Source organism: Engystomops pustulosus, chromosome 6 (assembly GCF_040894005.1).
Source record: "Engystomops pustulosus chromosome 6, aEngPut4.maternal, whole genome shotgun sequence".
NCBI lineage: Eukaryota > Metazoa > Chordata > Amphibia > Anura > Leptodactylidae > Engystomops > Engystomops pustulosus.
This window is the reverse complement of record NC_092416.1, coordinates 169608535-169629433: the sequence shown is the minus strand read 5'-3', so window position 1 is coordinate 169629433 and position 20899 is coordinate 169608535. Positions and strand designations below refer to the sequence as shown.

At 42.1% G+C, this 20899-nt stretch overlaps 1 protein-coding gene across 3 annotated transcripts in view; it reads right to left on the bottom strand.

The window, feature by feature from the left end:
* Positions 1-20899, bottom strand: part of ANKFN1 (ankyrin repeat and fibronectin type III domain containing 1) — a 530260-nt gene that overhangs the window by 75872 nt on the left and 433489 nt on the right. For all 3 annotated transcript variants that reach the window (XM_072112310.1, XM_072112311.1, XM_072112312.1), the window contains 6 exons: positions 15050-15149; positions 12750-12882; positions 11910-12026; positions 7998-8213; positions 4756-4922; positions 3211-3361 (listed from right to left, as the gene is read on the bottom strand). In XM_072112310.1, coding sequence (XP_071968411.1) covers positions 3211-3361; positions 4756-4922; positions 7998-8213; positions 11910-12026; positions 12750-12882; positions 15050-15149 — 884 coding nt within the window. The remainder of the gene's footprint in view (positions 1-3210; positions 3362-4755; positions 4923-7997; positions 8214-11909; positions 12027-12749; positions 12883-15049; positions 15150-20899) is intronic.

The window sequence follows — 20899 nt, the reverse complement described above, 5'->3', positions numbered from 1 at the left end:
CACTGTAATCAGACAACTGTGTGCTGCTGTGTAGAGACCTAGCTTCTGTGACTCAATGCCCCCTCCCCTCTCTATAGAGCTTCTAAGTAATCAGAGACCTTTGTGCTGCTGTGTAGAGACCTAGCTACTGTGACTCTCTCCTCCCTCCCCTCTATACAGAGCTTCTATGTAATCAGACACCTCTGTGCTGCTGTGTAGAGACCTAGCTGCTCTGACTCACTGCTCCCCCCCTCTCCATAGAGCTTCTATGTAATCAGACACCTCTGTGCTGCTGTGTAGAGACTAGCTGCTCTGACTCACTGCTCCCCCTCCCCTCTCCATAGAGCTTCTATGTAATCAGACACCTCTGGGCTGCTGTATAGAGACCTAGCTGCTGTGACTCACTGCCCCCTCCCCTCTCCATAGAGCTTCTGTGAAATCAGACACCTCTGTGCTGCTGTGTAGAGACCTAGCTGCACTGACTCTCTGCCCCCTCCCCTCTCCATAGAGCTTCTGTGAAATCAGACACCTCTGTGCTGCTATGTAGAGACCTTGCTGCTGTGACTCACTGTTCCCCCTCCCTTCTCTATAGAGCTTCTATGTAAGCAGACACCTCAGGGAGCTTCTGTCTTCTTGCTAGCAAGAGAGAATTCAACGCAGTGATTTCCAGACTGAAAACCAGTTTGTTCTACTGATTTATGAAAAGTTTGTTGAAAAGTTGGTAAACATTTCAAGGGCTCTTCCATATTTCTTTTCCAAGCAACATTTGGGGGTTAGAGTAAAAAAATAAAGAGCCAATTTTATCATGGCTTGTACACCTGAAATCTGGAGCCCATTTCCCTTGTTATGAGGGAGGAGTTGGCTGGCGTTGCATATTCCTGCCCAAAGGCTATGTAACAACTCTATGCCAGGCAGGACCTGGTCTTGAACTGCTCTTGGGTAGCTACCCGGGGGATAAATCCTGCAGGTGCTCGGGGGGCGGGAATAACATTATACGCTGGCGCACCAAGTGCCGGTGTATGATAAATCCCCCCAAAAGTGTACATGACTGCCTGTTTCCATGCTAGCTCATTGACACTTTCTGCTGATCCAAACCGTGACCTCTACTGGCCCGATTGTTTCAGTTTTGCACCTAACCAGTGACCTTCTCTCTTGACTGCCGAAACCTGGGCAATAAACGGTATTACCGTAACGGTGAGCCAGAATAGGGTAAGTATGGTCGGCACAATGGCTTAGTGGTTAGCATTACAGCCTTGCAGCTCTGGGGACCTGGGTCCAAGTCCCAGGGTCAACATCTGCAAAGAGTTTGTATGTTCTCTCCGTGTTTGCGTGGGTTTCCCCTGGGTCCTCTGTTTTCCTCCCACACTCCAAAACATACTGGTAGGTTGATTAGATTGTGAGCATCATTGGGGACAGGGACTGATTAGGCAATCTGTGTGAGCTCAGGGTCCCAATAAAGCCCCTTTGAGGCTGACCATGAATGGGGTGGAGTCTAGAAGAATGCGCAATGTCTATGTAGCGGCACAATATTATTATAGTATTCGACTGTAATACAGCACATAAAACTTTACTATGTGATTCTGCTTTGATTTCTTTTTGTCTTTCCATAGAAGAAAGAACATTTGTGGGGTCAGCGGTAATGGACAGCCATTAGTAATGGCGGGGTATTAACAACACACTGCGCAATTATAATTTGCTTGGCCTAAGACCCCGGGTGACATGAATCACGAGGAGTGGGAGGACCTGCCCACCGAGCCATAATAAAAATATTTCATCTTGATAAATATCTTTACAAACAGAGCTCCCATTTAGGGGACTGCCCCTACACGTAGATGCCTGGTGTTATTACTCGGAGACGTTCCTGTCACTTTTGAGACGTCCACAGATTAATGGCCGCCTTTATGTATACAATGGAGCAGCAATTAACTCGGGGGACACAGCTTGTGTCCTACTTATGTGTTTTATGTTGTTTTTAATAAAAGCAGTTTTATGGCTGGTGGAAATAAATGCACAGAGGAATCCAAGTGATTTCAGGGGCTCAGTCTCACTATAGAGGTTTTAGAGACCACCCGAAAGATGTTATTAGTTTTCATACCAGGCGAACTCTCCAAATATATTACTGTAAGTTCTAGAAAAATAAATCAACAAGCGGTAGTTAGGAAAAGTAAGAATATCTATCTATCTATCTCATATCTATCTATCTATCTATCTCATATCTATCTCATATCTATCTCATATCTATCTATCTCATATCTATCTATCTATCTATCTATCTCATATCTATCTATCTATCTATCTATCTCATATCTATCTATCTCATATCTATCTCATATCTATCTATCTCATATCTATCTATCTATCTATCTATCTCATATCTATCTATCTATCTATCTATCTATCTCATATCTATCTCTCTATCTATCTCATATCTATCTCATATCTATCTATCTATCTCATATCTATCTATCTATCTATCTCATATCTATCTATCTATCTCATATCTATCTATCTATCTATCTCATATCTATCTATCTATCTCATATCTATCTATCTATCTATCTATCTTATATCTATCTATCTATCTTATATCTATCTATCTATCTTATATCTATCTATCTATCTATCTATCTCATATCTATCTATCTATCTATCTATCTCATATATATCGATCTATCTATCTATCTCTCTTAAATCTATCATATCTATCTATCATCTATCTCCTATCTATCTATCTAGCTATCTATCTATCTAGCTATCTATCTAGCTATCTATCTATCTAGCTATCTATCTATCTATCTATCTCATATCTATCTATCTCATATCTATCTATCTCATATCTATCTCATATCTATCTATCTCATATCTATCATCTATCTATCTCATATCTATCTATCTATCTATCTATCTCATATCTATCTATTTCATATCTATCTATCTATCCATCCATCCATCCATCTATCTCATATCTATGAGAAACGGGCATAAAACAGATATTAACGCTAAATCAATTGGAAAACCTCTTTAACATCACATCACAGAGTTTGCCTTTTATTGTAGACAACTAGGTTCTATGTAGTGGTTGTCCATGATATGACGTCTGACACATCCAACCCTTCTAGTCCTAGATGTGCCCTTCAGATGTTGTTTTGGTGAACTTCTAAGAATCTATTCATTTCTATGGTGATATAACAGTGAAACCTCCATGATTACCTTTGGTTGAGGTGTCATTACCTGGTGAAGAGGTAGATTGATTTGTTTGAGTAGGGCCTTCACTGCCACCTGGAGATCACACAGGAACTGGTGAATATGTGCATCCAGAGAGAGCTCTATGCTTTCCAAAGACTCAGAAATGGAAAGATTTTGAATCCATTCCCATTCATCTCTGGGGGGAGAAAATCATACAATGGGCATGTTTAGAAGGTGAGATGGAGAGATTAGGGTTAGCTTCAGGGGACAACTCTAGATTCATAACAATTGTTGTAGGCCAAACACTCACTCAAGCGTATAACTCCTTACACTTGAACTGTTCTTCAGGGGGAAAAGGAAGTGAGCGGCTGCAGGACATTTATCTTGGTGGCTTATCTTGGAGAACAATGATGGAGAAGAGTAGGGACAACTCCAAATACTTCAGATAGACAGACACAAGCACTGATGTAGATCTATCACTTTGTATGAGATTTACCCAATGGGTATGGCCAGTGACAATGACATTGTGTTACTGTCTAGGTTTTGATATCAAGTTGGTGACTTCAGAATGCCATTGTGATAAGAATGTACCATACCTGTTCCTAATATTGGAAAGTTCAACTACAACACGTTTATCATTTGAAGGGGTTGTCCAATCTTATCAGAAATTCCTTCATAATCCATCTCCATGTTGGAGGCATGATGAAGGACCTGGCTGCCTAGTAAAGTTCATCAGCAAAAAAAAAACTACTTTTGGTTGCTAGAGGTCCTACCACTAGAACCCCTATAGATCACCAGAATAGGGGACCAAAACTCCCCTACATTGTCCTATATGGAATGTAACATGGGGATTGCACCCCGCTTTCTTTTATGGGACTGTTGGACAAAGTTGTCTTGGAAGTCCCACAGGAGCGATCCAATCATAGGTTGAGCATGTGTTTAGGTGACTCGATCATGGAGGATGTACTTATTCTGTAACTTGTAGATAGGGGTGTCAGGCTCCAGGGCTAGTGGACCCACTGGACCACCGTGGACGATGACATAAGCCAACACCGGGGACTGGAGTCTAAGTGGCGCCTGGTTTTCCCAGTTATGCATGCGCACAGCTGCCAGACGGGAGTCAGGAACATGGAAAGGTGAGTGAGCATATCAGGGTGCTGGGGCACACAGAGGATCACGTGACGAAACGTGGGTCGTGGGAGCACCCGTGACAAGGGGATTACTGTCTATAAGGCCACAGCGCAAATTAGGTCTGAACGTCAGGTCCAATGGTCTGTTTTCAGAAATAAAGTGCATAAATGAAGATGAACTAATCTACTTTTGGACTATAGCCAACAATTTCAACAATTGTCTTTGGACAACCCCTCTAAGCCATCTTTATTTGCACAGTAAGTATCCCCATGTGATAATTTGTGTAACGTCAATGATATTTTGAGGACAAAGTAGCAAATTAGGCTACAATTGATGTGCACTCCTCCTGTGGAGCCTCAGAAGTCTCAGGAATCTGACATTGTTGTGTGATTGTTTGGCCAAGACAAAGAGACATCAGTTCACGTGTCTTTGGACAAAAGGATACTGAGTAAGACTTACTTGGAAATATTGCTGTTGTCCCTTATCTTCACATGGCACAACATATTGGGAAGTCTCTGAGAGACAAGAACCTTGATTTGATCTACAGAGCTGCAAAGTTTTAGGAAGCCGAGGTATAGACCCGGGGATAGGCGCTGTTGGCTCCGCCTTTGATAATTTAATATTTCCTATGAAAGAAAAAGATGAAAAAAAATGTTATCACACGTGACGAATGTATAGTAGACAAACCTGACGTCCTCCGAAAGTAGCTGCCTCTGTTTTTTCCATTCTGGAGTCTTCTTTGAATGTCCCAAAATAGCTACTGTAACATCTGAAAGTCTAAGTCACTCCCTCTGGGTAGATGAGATAAACCAATAGGTTAAGGGACCTTTGATGATCATGTGATTAGTGACCTCTAACAAATAACATAAATCATGTGGTCATGACATCATAATTCAGGGAACAGACAGTCTGTGGAAGCCATTTTTTTAGAATCACCGAATGGTGACCCTCCAAAGGCAAGGAGGGCAACTAGGCATATTATCTATCCACGGGTATCTGAGTATCGGCAAATTTTTACTTTCAATGGAAGAGTCAATTTAAGGTTTTGTTTGGTGGTCATACATGTTCAATAGCTGTTGGCTGACTGAATGCTTGTTTGCCCAATAGGGTCAGGATATAAGGGTTGCCCCTATGGAGACTTTGACAATTAAGACCGCCTTGTAGACGTGTGGAGACTTATAGCCATTGATGCTCTACTAGGGGATTCTGGGAAATATAGCCAATGTCAATGTCCCGTTCTGGAAAACGTATTTGCATAAGTCTCCACGCGCCTACATGGTGGCCTCAATTGGCAAAGGCTCTTTAAGGTGAGCTCTTACTCCCTTACCCTAGTCAATAGCTTCTCACTGAACCAAACCAGTTCCCTGTACTGTACTGAAGAGACGCAACCAGGTAGAAACAGTGCTACAGTTCGGAGTCTGTTCCTTCTGCAATAGATGGACTGGTTTGGCTTTAATCCCACATCATGTCATTAGGCTTCTTGTAAGTCATGCTTGATGGTAAGGGGGCTCCCTTACAAGGTAGCAAAAGGAGGTGTGGTTTCCTTCTCACTTCCTGGAAAATGTAATTGTTAGAGCAATAGCTATTTCCCCCTATACTTATGGATTATGTATTCAGCTGACCATTCTTATGTTCTTAAGGCAGAGGAGGGAATAAATAGCTACTAGAATTTTCTAGATCTCTTTTGACTTCAATCAGAGCAAATAATTGGAAATTTAAAAATTTTAGCTTCATAAAAAAGATATACAAATACCTAAAATCTTTTACAATTAAAACCGCCTTGTAGGCGTGTGGAGACTTATAGCCATTGATGCTCTACTAGGGGATTCTGGGAAATATAGCCAATGTCAATGTCCCGTTCTGGAAAATGTATTTGCATAAGATATACAAATACCTAAAATGTATATTATGACAACTTCATCCATTCTCCTTGGGTTTACAGAAGTGTAAGGAATAGTGCTCATACTATGTGTGATAGCTAAGCACATAGAACAACCCGTCTGAGATTCCTCCATCATCGATGGCTTCAGACTCATGGCCATGCTCATACATTACACATAGTAATTCAGGATTACATCAGCATGAAATACGACCAAAGAAAAAAAATCTCTGACTTTGTGATTGTGTGGATGACATCTTAATGTAAGCGGATGTCATGTGTACAGTTTGTTTCTAGGAATGTTGAATAAATCAATGTCCTCTCTCATAACAGGTTGCACTACAGGAAGTCTCCTATTAGTCTAGAGCCCGATTGTCAAAAATGATCACCGTTCTGGAATGTCTTGAATTGGTCCTAAATCTGAGAGTGTTGTCCAGAAGGGGTTTATGTTATTAGTAAATATTTCCTGAGTTCACAATATGGGATGAGCGGACCGTTCTCCTTCGGGTTTGGCGGAGCCCAGACTTGAAAGTTCAATTTGGGTACCCAAACACTGTAACACCAATGATTGGGCATTTAAATTTGGCTCACACCCCCATTTTCTGGAGGATCTTGACCCCCACATGATCTCATGGAGGAGCAACGATCCAGCACCGATAGAGAGGGGGGGGGGGCTGGGGTGTTTAGAGCACGATGCCCCAATCACAGAACTTTATGAGCCTGAACATTGTGGGTTTAGGTCCGCTCAACACTATTCCTAATGTCTAAATTTGGATTTGGGGTTTTCTACTCTGTTCTTTCTCTTTCCTTTTTCCACTTCTCTTTTCTTCTTTCTTTGCTTCTTATCTACTCTTCCTTTCTCTTCTTCGCTTATTCTCTTTCTGTCTGTTTCTTATCTTCCCCTTAGTTTTTCTTCCTCTTCCCTTCTCTTCCTCTTCTATCCCCTTTCCACCTGTACTTGGTTTTTCTCTATGGTTTTCTTCCTCTTCCTTCTCTTTTTACTTTCCTTTTCTCTTTTCTACTTCTCTTTCTCTTCTTCCTCTTCCATTTTCTTCATGGCTGGCTGGTTTCCTTTACCCATGTCTATGTTGTCAGCTGTGATGTCACCTTTATGTGGACAGAGTGAAAGTCTATGCATGGTATTCACACCATGAACATGTAGTGATAAAAACATTATATAGGGACCTTAAAGGGGTTGTCTTGGATTTAATGTTGCATATGGTTTAGGGGCTATAAAAACCATTAACTAGTCATCCTCACCTCCTCTGGCGCTCCTGTTCACTTGCGGTGCCGGTTAGTTTACAGAGGCCACTGGTGCACTCCCAACCACAGCCGAGCGCCTGATAGAAGGTAACTCCGGCTGCCGCAGGCACATGGCTGTGGTCGGAACAGTAGAGCCAACATCTGTATACAAACAGAGATTCGGAAGTGATGACAGAGAGCACTGCAGGTGAACGGGACCAAGGAGAGAGGTGGTTTAATTTTTTTATACCCCCACTCCCCCAAGCCATATACAACATTTTTTAAAAATCCCAGACAACTCCTTTAACAGACCAAGTGACCCCACCCAAGGTATCTAATTGCAAAGTAAGGAGAAGATGGAGTACCTTGAATAAACTCACACAAACGTGGGGTTAACATAACAAAAAATCTACATAGACTTGGTCAGCCTAGCCACTGTGCTAACCACTGAGCCACCATGACGCCAACCGAGCTTTAGGAAAGTCTATGTGCTCCAACTTCACTCCCCATTATAGTTTAGTACACGTTTTCACTAATAACCTCCTAACAGAGTTTTACAATATGCCCCCCCCCCCCTTACCTGGATTGTTATGAGCAGGATATCCAGTGCCGTTGGTTCCTCGGGAGTCGATAGAGATTTCCTCTGGCTTTGTAATTTCGAAATTTGCATCCATTTACCATTAAAAAAGGAATACAATGTTTCTACTTCTCGAATTGTGACTATTAAGACGTTGCCATGTCTATCCTTTATGGGCTCGTAATACACCCGTCCTAGATTATGAGTTCCAAGCAGATTCTAGGGTGGGGGAGGGGGGGGGGGTTAAAAAATTAGACATTAGAAAAATAATATTCAATAACATTTTTAGGAAAAATACAATACTGTAATTAATAAATATTGTGAATGTTTGTATTAGGAAATATCCATATCAAGAATAAGTCTTGTCCTATCATTGCGGTGGGAGTCAACAGAACATTCATTGTATGGGAGCTCCAATATACCCAGACAGAGAGGCTTTCCATGTTATCAGAAGTCCTTAAACTGCTTCGGTTGGAACTCCCTTAAAAACCAAATACACAAGACCAACTCTACACTCCACATAGCCATTGGATAGACATTGAGGCATCTTATTGCCGGGGGTTAAGGGTGAAGCCTGGAGGATGTCCTAGAGCAGTGGTGGCAAACCTATGGCACGGGTGCCAGAGGAGGCACTCAGAGCCCTTTCTGTGGGCACTCAGGCCATCGTCCAAGGACAGGGCTCACCAAACAGGACCGAATCTTTCTGCAGTCCTAGGCAACTTAAGAGATGCTGCTCTGCACGCTATTTTAAAGTGACACTTCATTGGATGTTTGGAAATGCGGGAAAAGTGAGAAGGTGTTGACAGAACTGCGTTATTTTTGGAGGTCCTCCTGCTGGACCCACCATTGTTCCTGTACAGAGAGACCCTGGAGAGAAGCTTTTTGCCCTCTTTCTTTCAACTGCATTAGTGGCATTAGGCGGCCGATACAATTGAAAGATGTGGAAGAACAGGGAGCAATAAGTTACTGCTTAATGTCATGTTGGCACTTCCCGGTAAATAAGTGGATTTTGGTTGTAGTTTGGGCACTCAGTATCTAAAAGGTTCACCATCACTGTCCTAGAGGTATCCAAAACAGAGGTCCTTTTGTCAGAAGACCAGAGTTTAGGTATGTCTTCCAAGACAATTGTTCAAATCCACTTTAGTAATACAATCTTTTTCTTCTATGTAGCCCTTGGGCGCCTGTTTGGGTCTACAAATAACATAGCATACTCAGTAGGTTCCTCGGTCAGCAGACATAGTCAGAACCGCCACCAACTCTTAACAGACCCTTCTCCAAACTCTACACTATGACTGAAACACAACATTGACGTAGCAAGAATTTCTACTTTAAGAACAAGTCTTGTCCTACCACCACAGTGAGAGTCGACAGTATGAGACATTCACATGTATGGGAGTTCTCATATACCCAGATAGAGATGATCTCCTATTCTCAGAAGTCCAGGAACTGCTTAGGGTGTTTCTCCATTAAAAACTAAGTGCACAGAGCCACCTCTCCACTCCGGGGGAACCTGGAGACAGATGTCGGGGCACCTCATTGTGTGGATTAAGGGTGAAGCCTGGAGGATGTCATAGACATTGGGGCAGATTTACTTACCCGGTCCATTCGCGATCCAGCGGCGCGTTCTCTGCGCTGGATTCGGGTCCGGCCGGGATTTATTAAGGCAGTTCCTCCGACGTCCACCAGGTGCGCTGAAGTTCCCTGGAACGCACTGGAATACACCGAGCCGGGCTGAGTGAAGGTAAGTGCAAGCTCCGCGACACATTTTTTTTTTAAATGCGGCGTTTTTTTCGAATCCGTCGGGTTTTCGTTTGGCCACGCCACCCAATTTCCGTCGCGTGCATGCCAGCGCCCATGCGCCACAATCCGATCGCGTGCGCCAAAATCCCGGGGCAATTCAGGGGAAATCGGCGCAAATCGGAAATATTCGGGTAACACGTCGGGAAAACGCGAATCGGGCCCTTAGTAAATGACCCCCATTGTACTGCAGCTTATCTGGTGAATAGATCATACTTGTAGAATTGATATATCCTGTTTGTGGTCAGAATATAATAGAATTGTAAGAGGAATAGACTGAGGTTGTACACACTTATAAGCTAATTTGTTGTGTCTCCATTTACAATTCACTTTAGACTGAACAGGTCAATGAAACGCAATGCAAAAGAGTTAAAACACTGATGGAATAATTGTGTTAAGGAACATAGGAGCACTTTAATTATTGACGTAACCAATGGTATAAGGAAAAAGTAATCTAAGGTTAAAAACACAAAATGTTTGCTAACCAAAAGACTACCTTGACTCCATTACTAGAGATTACTCTGATAAATGTATGTACCGGAGCCAAAAGAGGGAACTCCCATAGTAAAGTGACAGAGGTGAGACAACCACTTAAAGGAAACCTTGGACAGCCCTCTCTTTATTTTTTCCATTAGCAAAGCAAACTCGTGTACGACAAGGCGTTACTTTAAAAAGATACCCCATCGAGTCTCTCTGCAGTTGAAAAGGTGAACAAATGATGGTCTTAAGTGGGTCTTAAGAGATACTTATCAAGGCGACGAGGAGGTGGTTTACAAAGCTGAACGTGAAAAGTTGTCCACTTTAAATGGACGTCTGAAAACAATTTGTTTTCTTGAAACGTTGGGTTATCGGAGTGACCTTCATCGGCCTTGATAATGATCTGGTTGGCGATGCGTGAAAGACCGGAGATACTTCACCACTGACCAATTATTTAAAGAACAATGAAAAGACTCAAGTAGACCAAAAAAATTCTGCTAAAAAAATAACTTTATGTGAGACGTGTGTATCGTGTGTATCGTACTTATATGGTGCCCTACTTTCGTTTGATCACCTGCTACACCTCCTTATCAATTCTGAGATAAAACTTTATTTGTAGAATAGACGCAGGGTCAGATTAAGCAACCGAAGCAGCATAGTCAATTTTTTTTAGTAGGGTGGGGGCTCGCTATAAGGACCTTTATATATACAGATCTTTATTGGACCAGTAATTGGTCCAATAAAGAACACATTCGAGGATTAGCGTACTCGACGGTGATCTTCACAATAGTATGTGAAGAACAATATGTGTGAAGATTCTTCACACATTGGGGCAGATTTACTTACCCGGTCCAATCGCGATCCAGCGGCGCGTTCTCTGCGCTGGATTCGGGTCCGGCCGGGATTTATTAAGGTAGTTCCTCCGCCGTCCACCAGGTGGCGCTGCTGCGCTGAAAAGCACCGGAACGCTCTGGAGTTCACCGGCTCGGGCTGAGTGAAGGTAAGTGCAAGCTCCGCGGCAGATTTTTTTTTTAAATGCGGTGGTTTTTCCGAATCCGTCGGGTTTTCGTTCGGCCACGCCCCCCGATTTCCGTCGCTTCCATGCCAGTGCCGATGCGCCACAATACGATTGCGTGCGCCAAAATCCGGGGACAATTCAGGGGAAATCGGAGCAAATCGGAAATATTCGGCTAACACGTGAGGAAAACGCGAATCGGGCCCTTAGTAAATGAGCCCCATATTGTTCTTCACATACTATTGTGAAGAACACCGTTCGGCACTAAGGTCTTCTGATAAGTTAGCAGATGTACGGAAACATCTGCAATGTGTTCTTCACTGTGTTCTTCACTTAAATGATCCTGTGTTCACTGTTTTCACTGTGTTCTTCACTGTTCTTCACTGTGTTTCCTTAAGTGAAAGCTCGATCTCGAGCAGGCGAAATACTCGTCCAAGCAACGAGCCGTTTCGAGTGCGCTAATACTCGAACGAGCATCAAGCTCATTTCTACTCCCAGCCAACAATGCAACATTGTCATTGTGTCGGGTGACCACTAGAGCCATATGTGATGTATCCAGAATAAGCTAAAATGACTTAAAAGATGAAGACATTAGAATTACATTTTTCAACTATTACAATACCAACCTGTAGCTGGGCAGCTGCTGCCAACATCTTCTGTCTCGCTTGCAGGGCAGTGGAAGAAGACATAGATATGGACATACTCTGCCGCAGCCACCTAATGTCATCCCACATGCATGACAACTGTAGAGAAAGAATTAAGACATGTTATAATTATGTAACAAAAACACTTAATCAATGTTTTTGGATATATTTTGCAATTTTTCTCATATCAATACATGATAGTACCTCAACAGATTTCCCAAATGTAGATGTGGTCATTAACTAAGGTTGGGGTGATTAGTTTCTACAGCAGTTCCCATAAGGTTGGCCTTGGTCAAAGTGTCTGTAGACATCTCTGTAGGCTTTTGAGGAGCTGTCTAATGCCACAGTCCAAAATGTAGGTGTACCAAACATTCTTTAGAAAACCACTCTGTACCATCGTTAGTTGCTTTGGTCACTTTGCCCATTTCGTGATCTCCATGCTTCATTGAAGACAATGACAAATGGGCAATCACCCACACAACTAAGGGTACCATCTTTTTAAGGTTCCCACCGAATTTTCCCTTAGTTTTGAGAAGGTGAGATATTTTAGGGTATGGTCTCTTACCAATTACCATTACCATAACAAGTACTAGAGCATCCATAATAGGTAGTTCGAATAGCAGAGACATTTGGATTCCCATGTTTTCCATCCAACTCGTAATAGACCCTTCTCCTTACACTATGACTGAAACACGACATTGCCTTACTACTAGCCAAGAATCTCCATTTCTTGATGACCAGGACCACTGTAAACATTAGGCAGGGACCAGCTTGCTCCGGCACACTGGATACCAAAATATTATAAATGGGTGAAGCTCTTACCTTTGTAAACCAGAGGAAATCTTGCGTAATTGAACTGGTGCAAGAATCATCAATTTCTACGATGGGAATGTGATCTTCATTGGTGACTAACATGTTGTCCTTGTAGTAGAATATCACTGCTATGTACAAACCCCTGAAAGACAAGGAAGTAAGATAAGGAAAAATCATATATATTAGGTACAGAACTGATGTCAGGGTATTTAAAGGGGGTTTCCCACCTAAGACACATCCCCCTTATATTATGGCTTGTGGTGTGACTGCTGAGACCCCATGCTCCATTCACTTGTATGACACATTGGTCACAACGAAAGTGGTCACGTTTGCACATTATCATGGAGAACATCTGGGTCCGAAATATAGTAAAAATTGCTGGAGTACAATCGGCATTCTTCAGGTTTCAGGTTTAAAGGGATTGTCCACTTTAAGCAAATAATGGATATTGTTTGTGTAGTGAAAAGTTATACATTTTCCAATATACTTTCTGTATTACGGTAATTCATCACAGTTTTCTAGATTTCTGCTTGCTGTCCTTCTAAAGGAAGCTTCATTGTTTACTTCCTGTTGATAAACACCGGTCCCTGTCATAGGATGTGACACAGGAGAACAGCTTATGTCCCTGGTTATGTGATGTCACACAGGTGTACAGCTTGTTATGTCCCTGGTCATGTGATGTCACACAGGTACAAGGCTCATTATATCCCTGGTCATGTGATGTCACACAGGTGCACGGCTCATTATATCCCTGGTCATGTGATGTCACACAGGTGCACGGCTCATTATATCCTGGGTCATGTGATGTCACACAGGTGCACTGCTCGTTATATCCTGGGTCATGTGATGTCACACAGGTGCATGGCTCGTTATATCCCTGATCATGTGTTGTCACACAGGTGCACGGCTCATTATATTCCTGGTCATGTGAGGGCTCGTTTTAAAAGCAACTCTGCTTACTCTCTGTGATATAATGGATATAATGGGATATAATGAGCTGTGCACTTGTGTGACATCACATGACCAGGGATATAACGAGCCGTGCACCTGTATGACATCACATGACCAGGGATATAACGAGCCGTGCACCTGTGTGACATCACATGACCGGGGATATAACAAGCCGTGCACCTGTGTGACATCACATGACCAGGGATATAACGAGCCGTGCACCTGTGTGACATCACATGACCAGGGATATTATGAGCCGTGTACCTGTGTGACATCACATGACTAGGGATATAATGAGTCGTGCACCTGTGTGACATCACATGACCAGGGATATAATGAGCCGTGCACCTGTGTGACATCACATGACCAGGGATATAATGAGCCGTGCACCTGTGTGACATCACATGACCAGGGATATTATGAGCCGTGTACCTGTGTGACATCACATGACTAGGGATATAATGAGTTGTGCATATGTGTGACATCACATGACCAGGGATATAATGAGCCGTGCACCTGTGTGACATCACATGACCAGGGATATAATGAAAGTCTTTTCATTGTTCTTTAAATGTGCACTTGTGTGAATGTCAATCTAGAACATAGGGAGGAATTGATACAAAAGTATTTTGGAAAATTCTTTGCTGAAAAGGAACAACCCCTTTAATTAAAATTTTAGGTCATATAAAACAATATCTGATGCAACTATAAGAGATAAATGGACCCAAACATTAGGTTCGGCGTCCTCCATTCTGCAGGTCCACCTAACCCAGACATGTTGAGTGATGGGTTGTAGGCAGCTTTACACCCTTAGCACCTAGGCATGGCTGTGATTGGCCAGGAGGAAACCTGGTGGACACACCTGGCCAATCACAGCCATGCTTAGTTGCTAGGGGCGTGAAGCTGACTCCCACCCATGAAGCAACATATCTAGGTTAGGCGGAGCTGCCAAACGGAGGATGCCGAACCTAATGTTGGCTACCAAAGACATCTCTTCCTGTGCTACAAAAAAACTAAAATGTATCAATACTATGTTCTTGTAAATAGTACGATCAAGGTTAGGCTGTGCCGGACTACTGGATCCTAGAGTACTGGAGGATCCAACAGGTTCCAACCCAAGATTGGATCAGATGTATAGAAAAAAATCAACCCAAATTGAAGGCTGTTAGGGTCTTACAGAAGGTGGGCGCCCAGTATGACTCTATCTGGTGGATCCACGGAAGCCAAGTCCAACAAGGGCTAGGACAACAGAACTCGAGAGAAAACATAGGACCCAATTATCCACAGCCCCCAAAGCTAATAACAACAAGAATAGTTTCATAACAAGATGAAGAAATTCCTAATCTCACGTCACCAACCTCTTTAATGTCTTGACAAATTTGTTGGATGAGTGGAAAAGATGTTTCAGACTTCTGGACACAGACTGTTTTCGGCTGGGATTTTGTAATTTCGCACTTTCTGAAATGAAACACACACGGGAATCATATATATTTTTAAAGTGCCTGTAAAACATTTGTTTTTATTATATTTGTTTAATAAAACGGCCCCATAAACCACGAGGATTATGTAATCTCCTCCGAAGACCATTAACCATTCCAGAAATGTTATTTGGGGAAGTCCCTTAGAAACCCTCACAAAGACTCGGATGAAAGAACTCATCAACATTGGCTCCATTGTGGGTTATTCAGAGCGGAGCACCAGGTATCCGACCGGCAATCAAACATACATGGGCTTCTTTTAACGATCATTGACCTCTCCATCCAATAACCAAGGTGAAGCTTCACACCAAAGCCGGGATTAGCAGCAGGCGGCCATGGGTAATTCCCTCATTGTTCTGCGCCCAATGCGGACTGATTTGTTTCACATTGTTGAGTACGAGTAGTTAGGGTCTCTACATAATGGAGCACAATATCTTCTATGTAATAACTGAACACTAGCTAAGCTCCACCATTAAATCAAGACGTCCACACTCAAACTCAGACTGAATCGAGATGTGACTGGACAAGCCCCACCACATTCTTTGGTGGAATTAGGTGAATGGGCTCCCGTTCTCTGGATCAATTATGTATATATGTATTAGGGTCTATTTCCTAGGGTTTATGAATGGTTGGCCCACTGTCTCATTTCAGCTTGTTGATCTAGATCAAAATCAGTTGGAACAGTAGATTTTAACTCCACCTGTAGCTTTCTTTTGCTCCAAAACCAGGGAGATGGAGGCTGTCAGGAGGAGATATGCTTTAGGGAGCTTGTCAGCCCATTATAAATGGGAAAAAATTGAATTTTGTTCATGAATACACTGGTCTCATAAACTCTTTTATTCTCGAAATGGACTCTGAATTCCAGAGGCTCCTATTCCCTGGATAATTGGAGTACAAGTTATTTATATATGCATTAGGGTTTATTTCCTAGGGGTTTATGAATGGTTGGCCCAGTATCTCATTTCAGCTTGTTAATCTACAGAAGACCAATCCAACAAAACATTTTTTTGAAAAATCATAGAGGGAATTCTATTAGGTCAATATTTTTATCAAAACGTTGTGTGCAAGATTTATTTAACTTTTGACTTCTGACTCCCAATGAATCTTTATTGTGGGACAGTAGCTAACTCTACCTGGAGCATTATTTATCTCCATATTTTTCTCCAAATCCACTATAAATGGGAAGTGATTGAGTTTAGCTCATCAATACACTGGTCTCATAAACTCTTTTACTCTCTTAAAATTTCTGAGATTAAAATCAGTGGAAACAGTAGCTTCTAACTCCACCTGGAGCATTATTTTTCTCCAAATCCACTATAAATGGGAAGTGAATTAATTTGGCTCATCAATACACTGGTCTCATAAACTCTTTTACTCTCTTAAAATTTCTGATATTAAAATCAGTTGGAACAGTAGCTTCTAACTCCACCTGCAGCATTATTTTTCTCCAAATCCACTATAAATGGGAAGTGATTGAGTTTGGCTCATCAATACACTGGTCTCATAAACTCTTTTACTCTCTTACAATTTCTGATATTAAAATCAGTTGGAACAGTAGCTTTTAACTCCATCTGCAGCTTACTTTTGCTACAAATCCAGGGAGATGTTAGCAGTGTCCGACTGGCCCACCAGAGTACCAGAGGATCCTTCCGGTGGGCCCTGGTTCAACCCTACTGAAAACTGAACCCCAGAGGTCCAACAGAAAGCAACCCAATTTGGAAGAAGCTAGAATCTATTCCTGGCAGGTAATGAAGAGTAGGCCCCAGATTAATTTTCTCTGGTGGGCCTAGGACAACTCAGTCCAACACTCGATGTAAGCTGAGATGTTCTTCAGAGAGCTTGTCAACCCATTATAAATGGTAAGAGATTGAGTTTAGCTTATGGATACACTGGTCTCATAAACCCTTTCACTCTCTAGATTGATTTCTTATGCTAAAATCAGTAATAATAGTTTCATAATTGTCTACATTTGAAAATTTTTTAGGTTTTCCAATATTGATTTTCAGAATAATTGTACCAGTTTCATCGTTTATGTATAATTTAATAATGCTCATAGTTTGTATTGTGAAACCTGTTCATAGATTCTCTTACTGGAAGAGCCTGTTTTACACAAGACTGTGGCTATGGAGTGGCAGTAGGACATGGGAGATGTTGCATGTAGACCTATAAGTCTACCCTTGGCCCATGAAAGATGAACGTTGGTCTATGTTGGAGACAACATTTTGGAAGTTCTAGTTGGTATTTACAAGGTTGATGTTAGTTTTCTATGTGTATTAAACCATTTCCTTTGTAGAAGTGAGCAGAATTTGAGAGCGCTGGCTCCGACAAGAGCCGACATGATGTCATGGTATTGGCTTAGGAGAAAGTGTGAACCATGTCGTTATTTTGGCCTGTAGGTTCTAAACACAAAGTCATAAGATTGGCCTTTGCATTTATAACAGTTTTGGCAAACTCGTATTATGGTATCATATCGGCATGAGGATCATATACCGGGAGACGGCAAAATGCCCCCCGAGATAAACATCTTACCCAACGAGACGCGTTGTATATGCGGCAGAAAAAAATTATATTTTAACTATGTAATGGAGGAAATATATTGTAATACAAAGTTTCATTTGCATTGTTTTTTTATTCTGTGACTACAGGCGGTCCCCTACTTAAGAACACCCAACTTACATACAACTTACATGTTACTATAGTCCCAGACTGCAATGATCAGCTGTAAGGTGTCTGTAATGAAGCTTTATTGATAATCCTTGTACCCATTACAGCGAAAAATTTTGAAACTCCAATTGTCACTGGGGTAAAAAAATATTTTCTCTAGATCTACAATTATAAAATATACAATTTCGACTTACATACAAATTCAACTTAAGAACAAACCTACGTAACCCGGGGACTGCCTGTATTTGATTTATTATACAAGCCGATTTTTCTTGATAGATAGACAGTTCTTAAAGAGTGCTTGATCCTAATGGTTGAACCACCCAATTTATCATTCATCACCCCCCCCCCACTGGAATGTTTTCCCTACCTCAAAAAAATCTCAGCCTTTCGGTTTCCAGAACCAACACCGGTATTGGACAGGTATTACAACTCTTAAAATATTGATGGCCTACCCTATGCAGGAGGTACGGCATCAATTCTAATATCTAGCCAATCCCTTTAAGAACCATGGGGGGGTCTATTCTTATTTCTAGTCAAAGCAAAATATGCGAACACTAAGTTACTGTTTTGTCATGAAAATATAATCATAGGGGGACAAATTCGGGTCTCAATGTATGTAACTGTCCAGCTTCTTTCTCTCTTGGAGGCCTTCTGTACCTGCCAAGTTTATTGCCTCTTGTTAAACTGTAACCACTGAGCGTGTTGCCTCAAATCTTGAGTACATGAACCTTCTGCCCTCTCTTAGAGATCTTCTGTACTTGTCTGGTGCATTGCCATTTGTAAAACTGTAACCGCCAAGCTTGTTGCTTCAAGGCCTGAGTACATTCAACCTGTGCCCTCTCTAAGAGACCTTCTGCACCCGCCAAGTTCCTTGCACCCCCCATCAGGGGGGGTGTTTAGTGTGACTGTGTTCAGGGACCGTGAGGAGGAGATAAGGCCCCAAGTCACAAAAAACCCTCCACCCTTCCCAGTTTCACAGAACCGGATTATCATTCTGTGCGGGGCCCACAAAATTTTCCAGTCAGGGGGCCCCAAACTTCCTAGTTGCGGCACTGCTTCCAAAACTAGTATGGCCGTTCTGTACCAACCAAGTATATTGCCTTTAGTAAAACTGTAACCACCAAGTTGGTATGGGTCCACCTGCCATGAAAAGAGTTGAGCCTCTTGCCTCAGGCAGCACCAATCTGCTGCAGCATCAGGAAAGTAGTCACCTGCTACAAACTTACTGCTAAAGAAAAGTGTTTCTTCATACCAGATGTCAGCCTGGGTGTGAGACACTGCATGGAAAAACCATGTGCTAATAACTTAATATATGGGTAGTGGATAGGGTGGAGGGGGCGCTGTTCTATAGCATACAGAAGAAAGTTCAGGTTCACCCCTGCAGGTTTGTTGCCACGAATCCTGAGTAAATCCTGTGCCCTCTCTAAGAGACCTTCTGTCCCTGCCAAGTTCATTGCCTCTTGGAAAATTGTAACCACCAAGCCTGTTGCCTCAAATCCAGCGTAAATCCAGATGCTTTTATATAAAAAACAAAGTATAAATGGACCCCCACAACGTCTACGCAAGAAGCCAAAAGGTAGAAGAGAAGGTGATGAACACAACACAGAGGCTTCACTTTATCCATGAAGATCTGGACAAACTTTTTGGACAAACTGATGATACAAAAGTAGGAAAATCAAAATCTAAAAAATTACTTTTTGAAGCGAATGAATGTAAATTGTCACCACGATTCGAAAAAAATTCCAGATCCCACTAAAACGAGAATTTAAGTAGCAACTATAGAGCTGGACCTGATGACTTCATGTATGTGTCACCTAAAGTTAGGAAATACTTTTAGAATTGTATCCAATCAGAATTAGATCCTAAAAAAATGTAATCAAATAAATTTAAAAAAATACTCAAACTGAACCGAATGATGAACGCGCCAGTTTCCTGGGGTGGGTAAGTTGCTATATATAAGATGTTACAGATAACACAACATAATGTGAATATCCCAGGTACCACAAGATGTCACTATTAGATGGACATTGTTTATCATCAGCTCAGAGCCAAACAGGAAAAAACAAATCATAAAGACACCGATATAATAACCGCACATCCAATACCGTATATAATGTGCAGAGATGTAGTAATATACAATGTCTATAGACATACAGGATACACAAGAGATTCCACATATAGGAGGAGACCGATGTGATGTAAGGACCAGGTATAACATGTTCATAGTCCAATAGTTTCATTACATTTTATTTTAACATTGTACAAATGAAGACTTGGTCCTAAGCTGACAATGCACAATGTAAGATAATAATAAGATATGTGACATGCTGCCTGCAGATAGGACACTATGTACAATCTGCTCAGCTCCTCCTGCTCTATAACATGCTGCCTGCAGATAGGACACTATGTACAATCTGCTCAGCTCCTCCTGCTCTATTACATGCTGCCTGCAGATAGGACACTATGTACAATCTGCTCAGCTCCTCCTGCTCTATTACATGCTGCCTGCAGATAGGACACTATGTACAATCTGCTCAGCTCCTCATGCTTTATAACATGCTGCCTGCAGATAGGACACTATGTACAATCTGCTTAGCTCTTCCTGCTTTATAACATGCTGCCTGCAGATAGGACACTATGTATAATCTTCTTAGCTCCTCCTGCTCTATAACATGCTGTCTGCAGATAGGACACTATGTACAATGTGCTCAGCTCCTCCTGCTCTATAACATGCTGCCTGCAGATAGGACACTATGTACAATCTGCTCAGCTCCACCTGCTCTATAACATGCTGCCTGCAGATAGGACACTATGCACAATCTGCTTAGCTCCCCCTGCTCTATAACATGCCGCCTGCAGATAAGACACTATGTACAATCTGCTCAGCTCCTCCTGCTCTATAACAAGCTGCCTGCAGGGAGGACACTATGTACAATCGGCTCAGCTCCCCCTGCTCTATAACATGCTGCCTGCAGATAGGACACTATATACAATCTACTCGGCTCCGCCTGCTCTATAACATGCTGCCTGCAGATAGGACACTATGTACTATCTGCTCAGCTC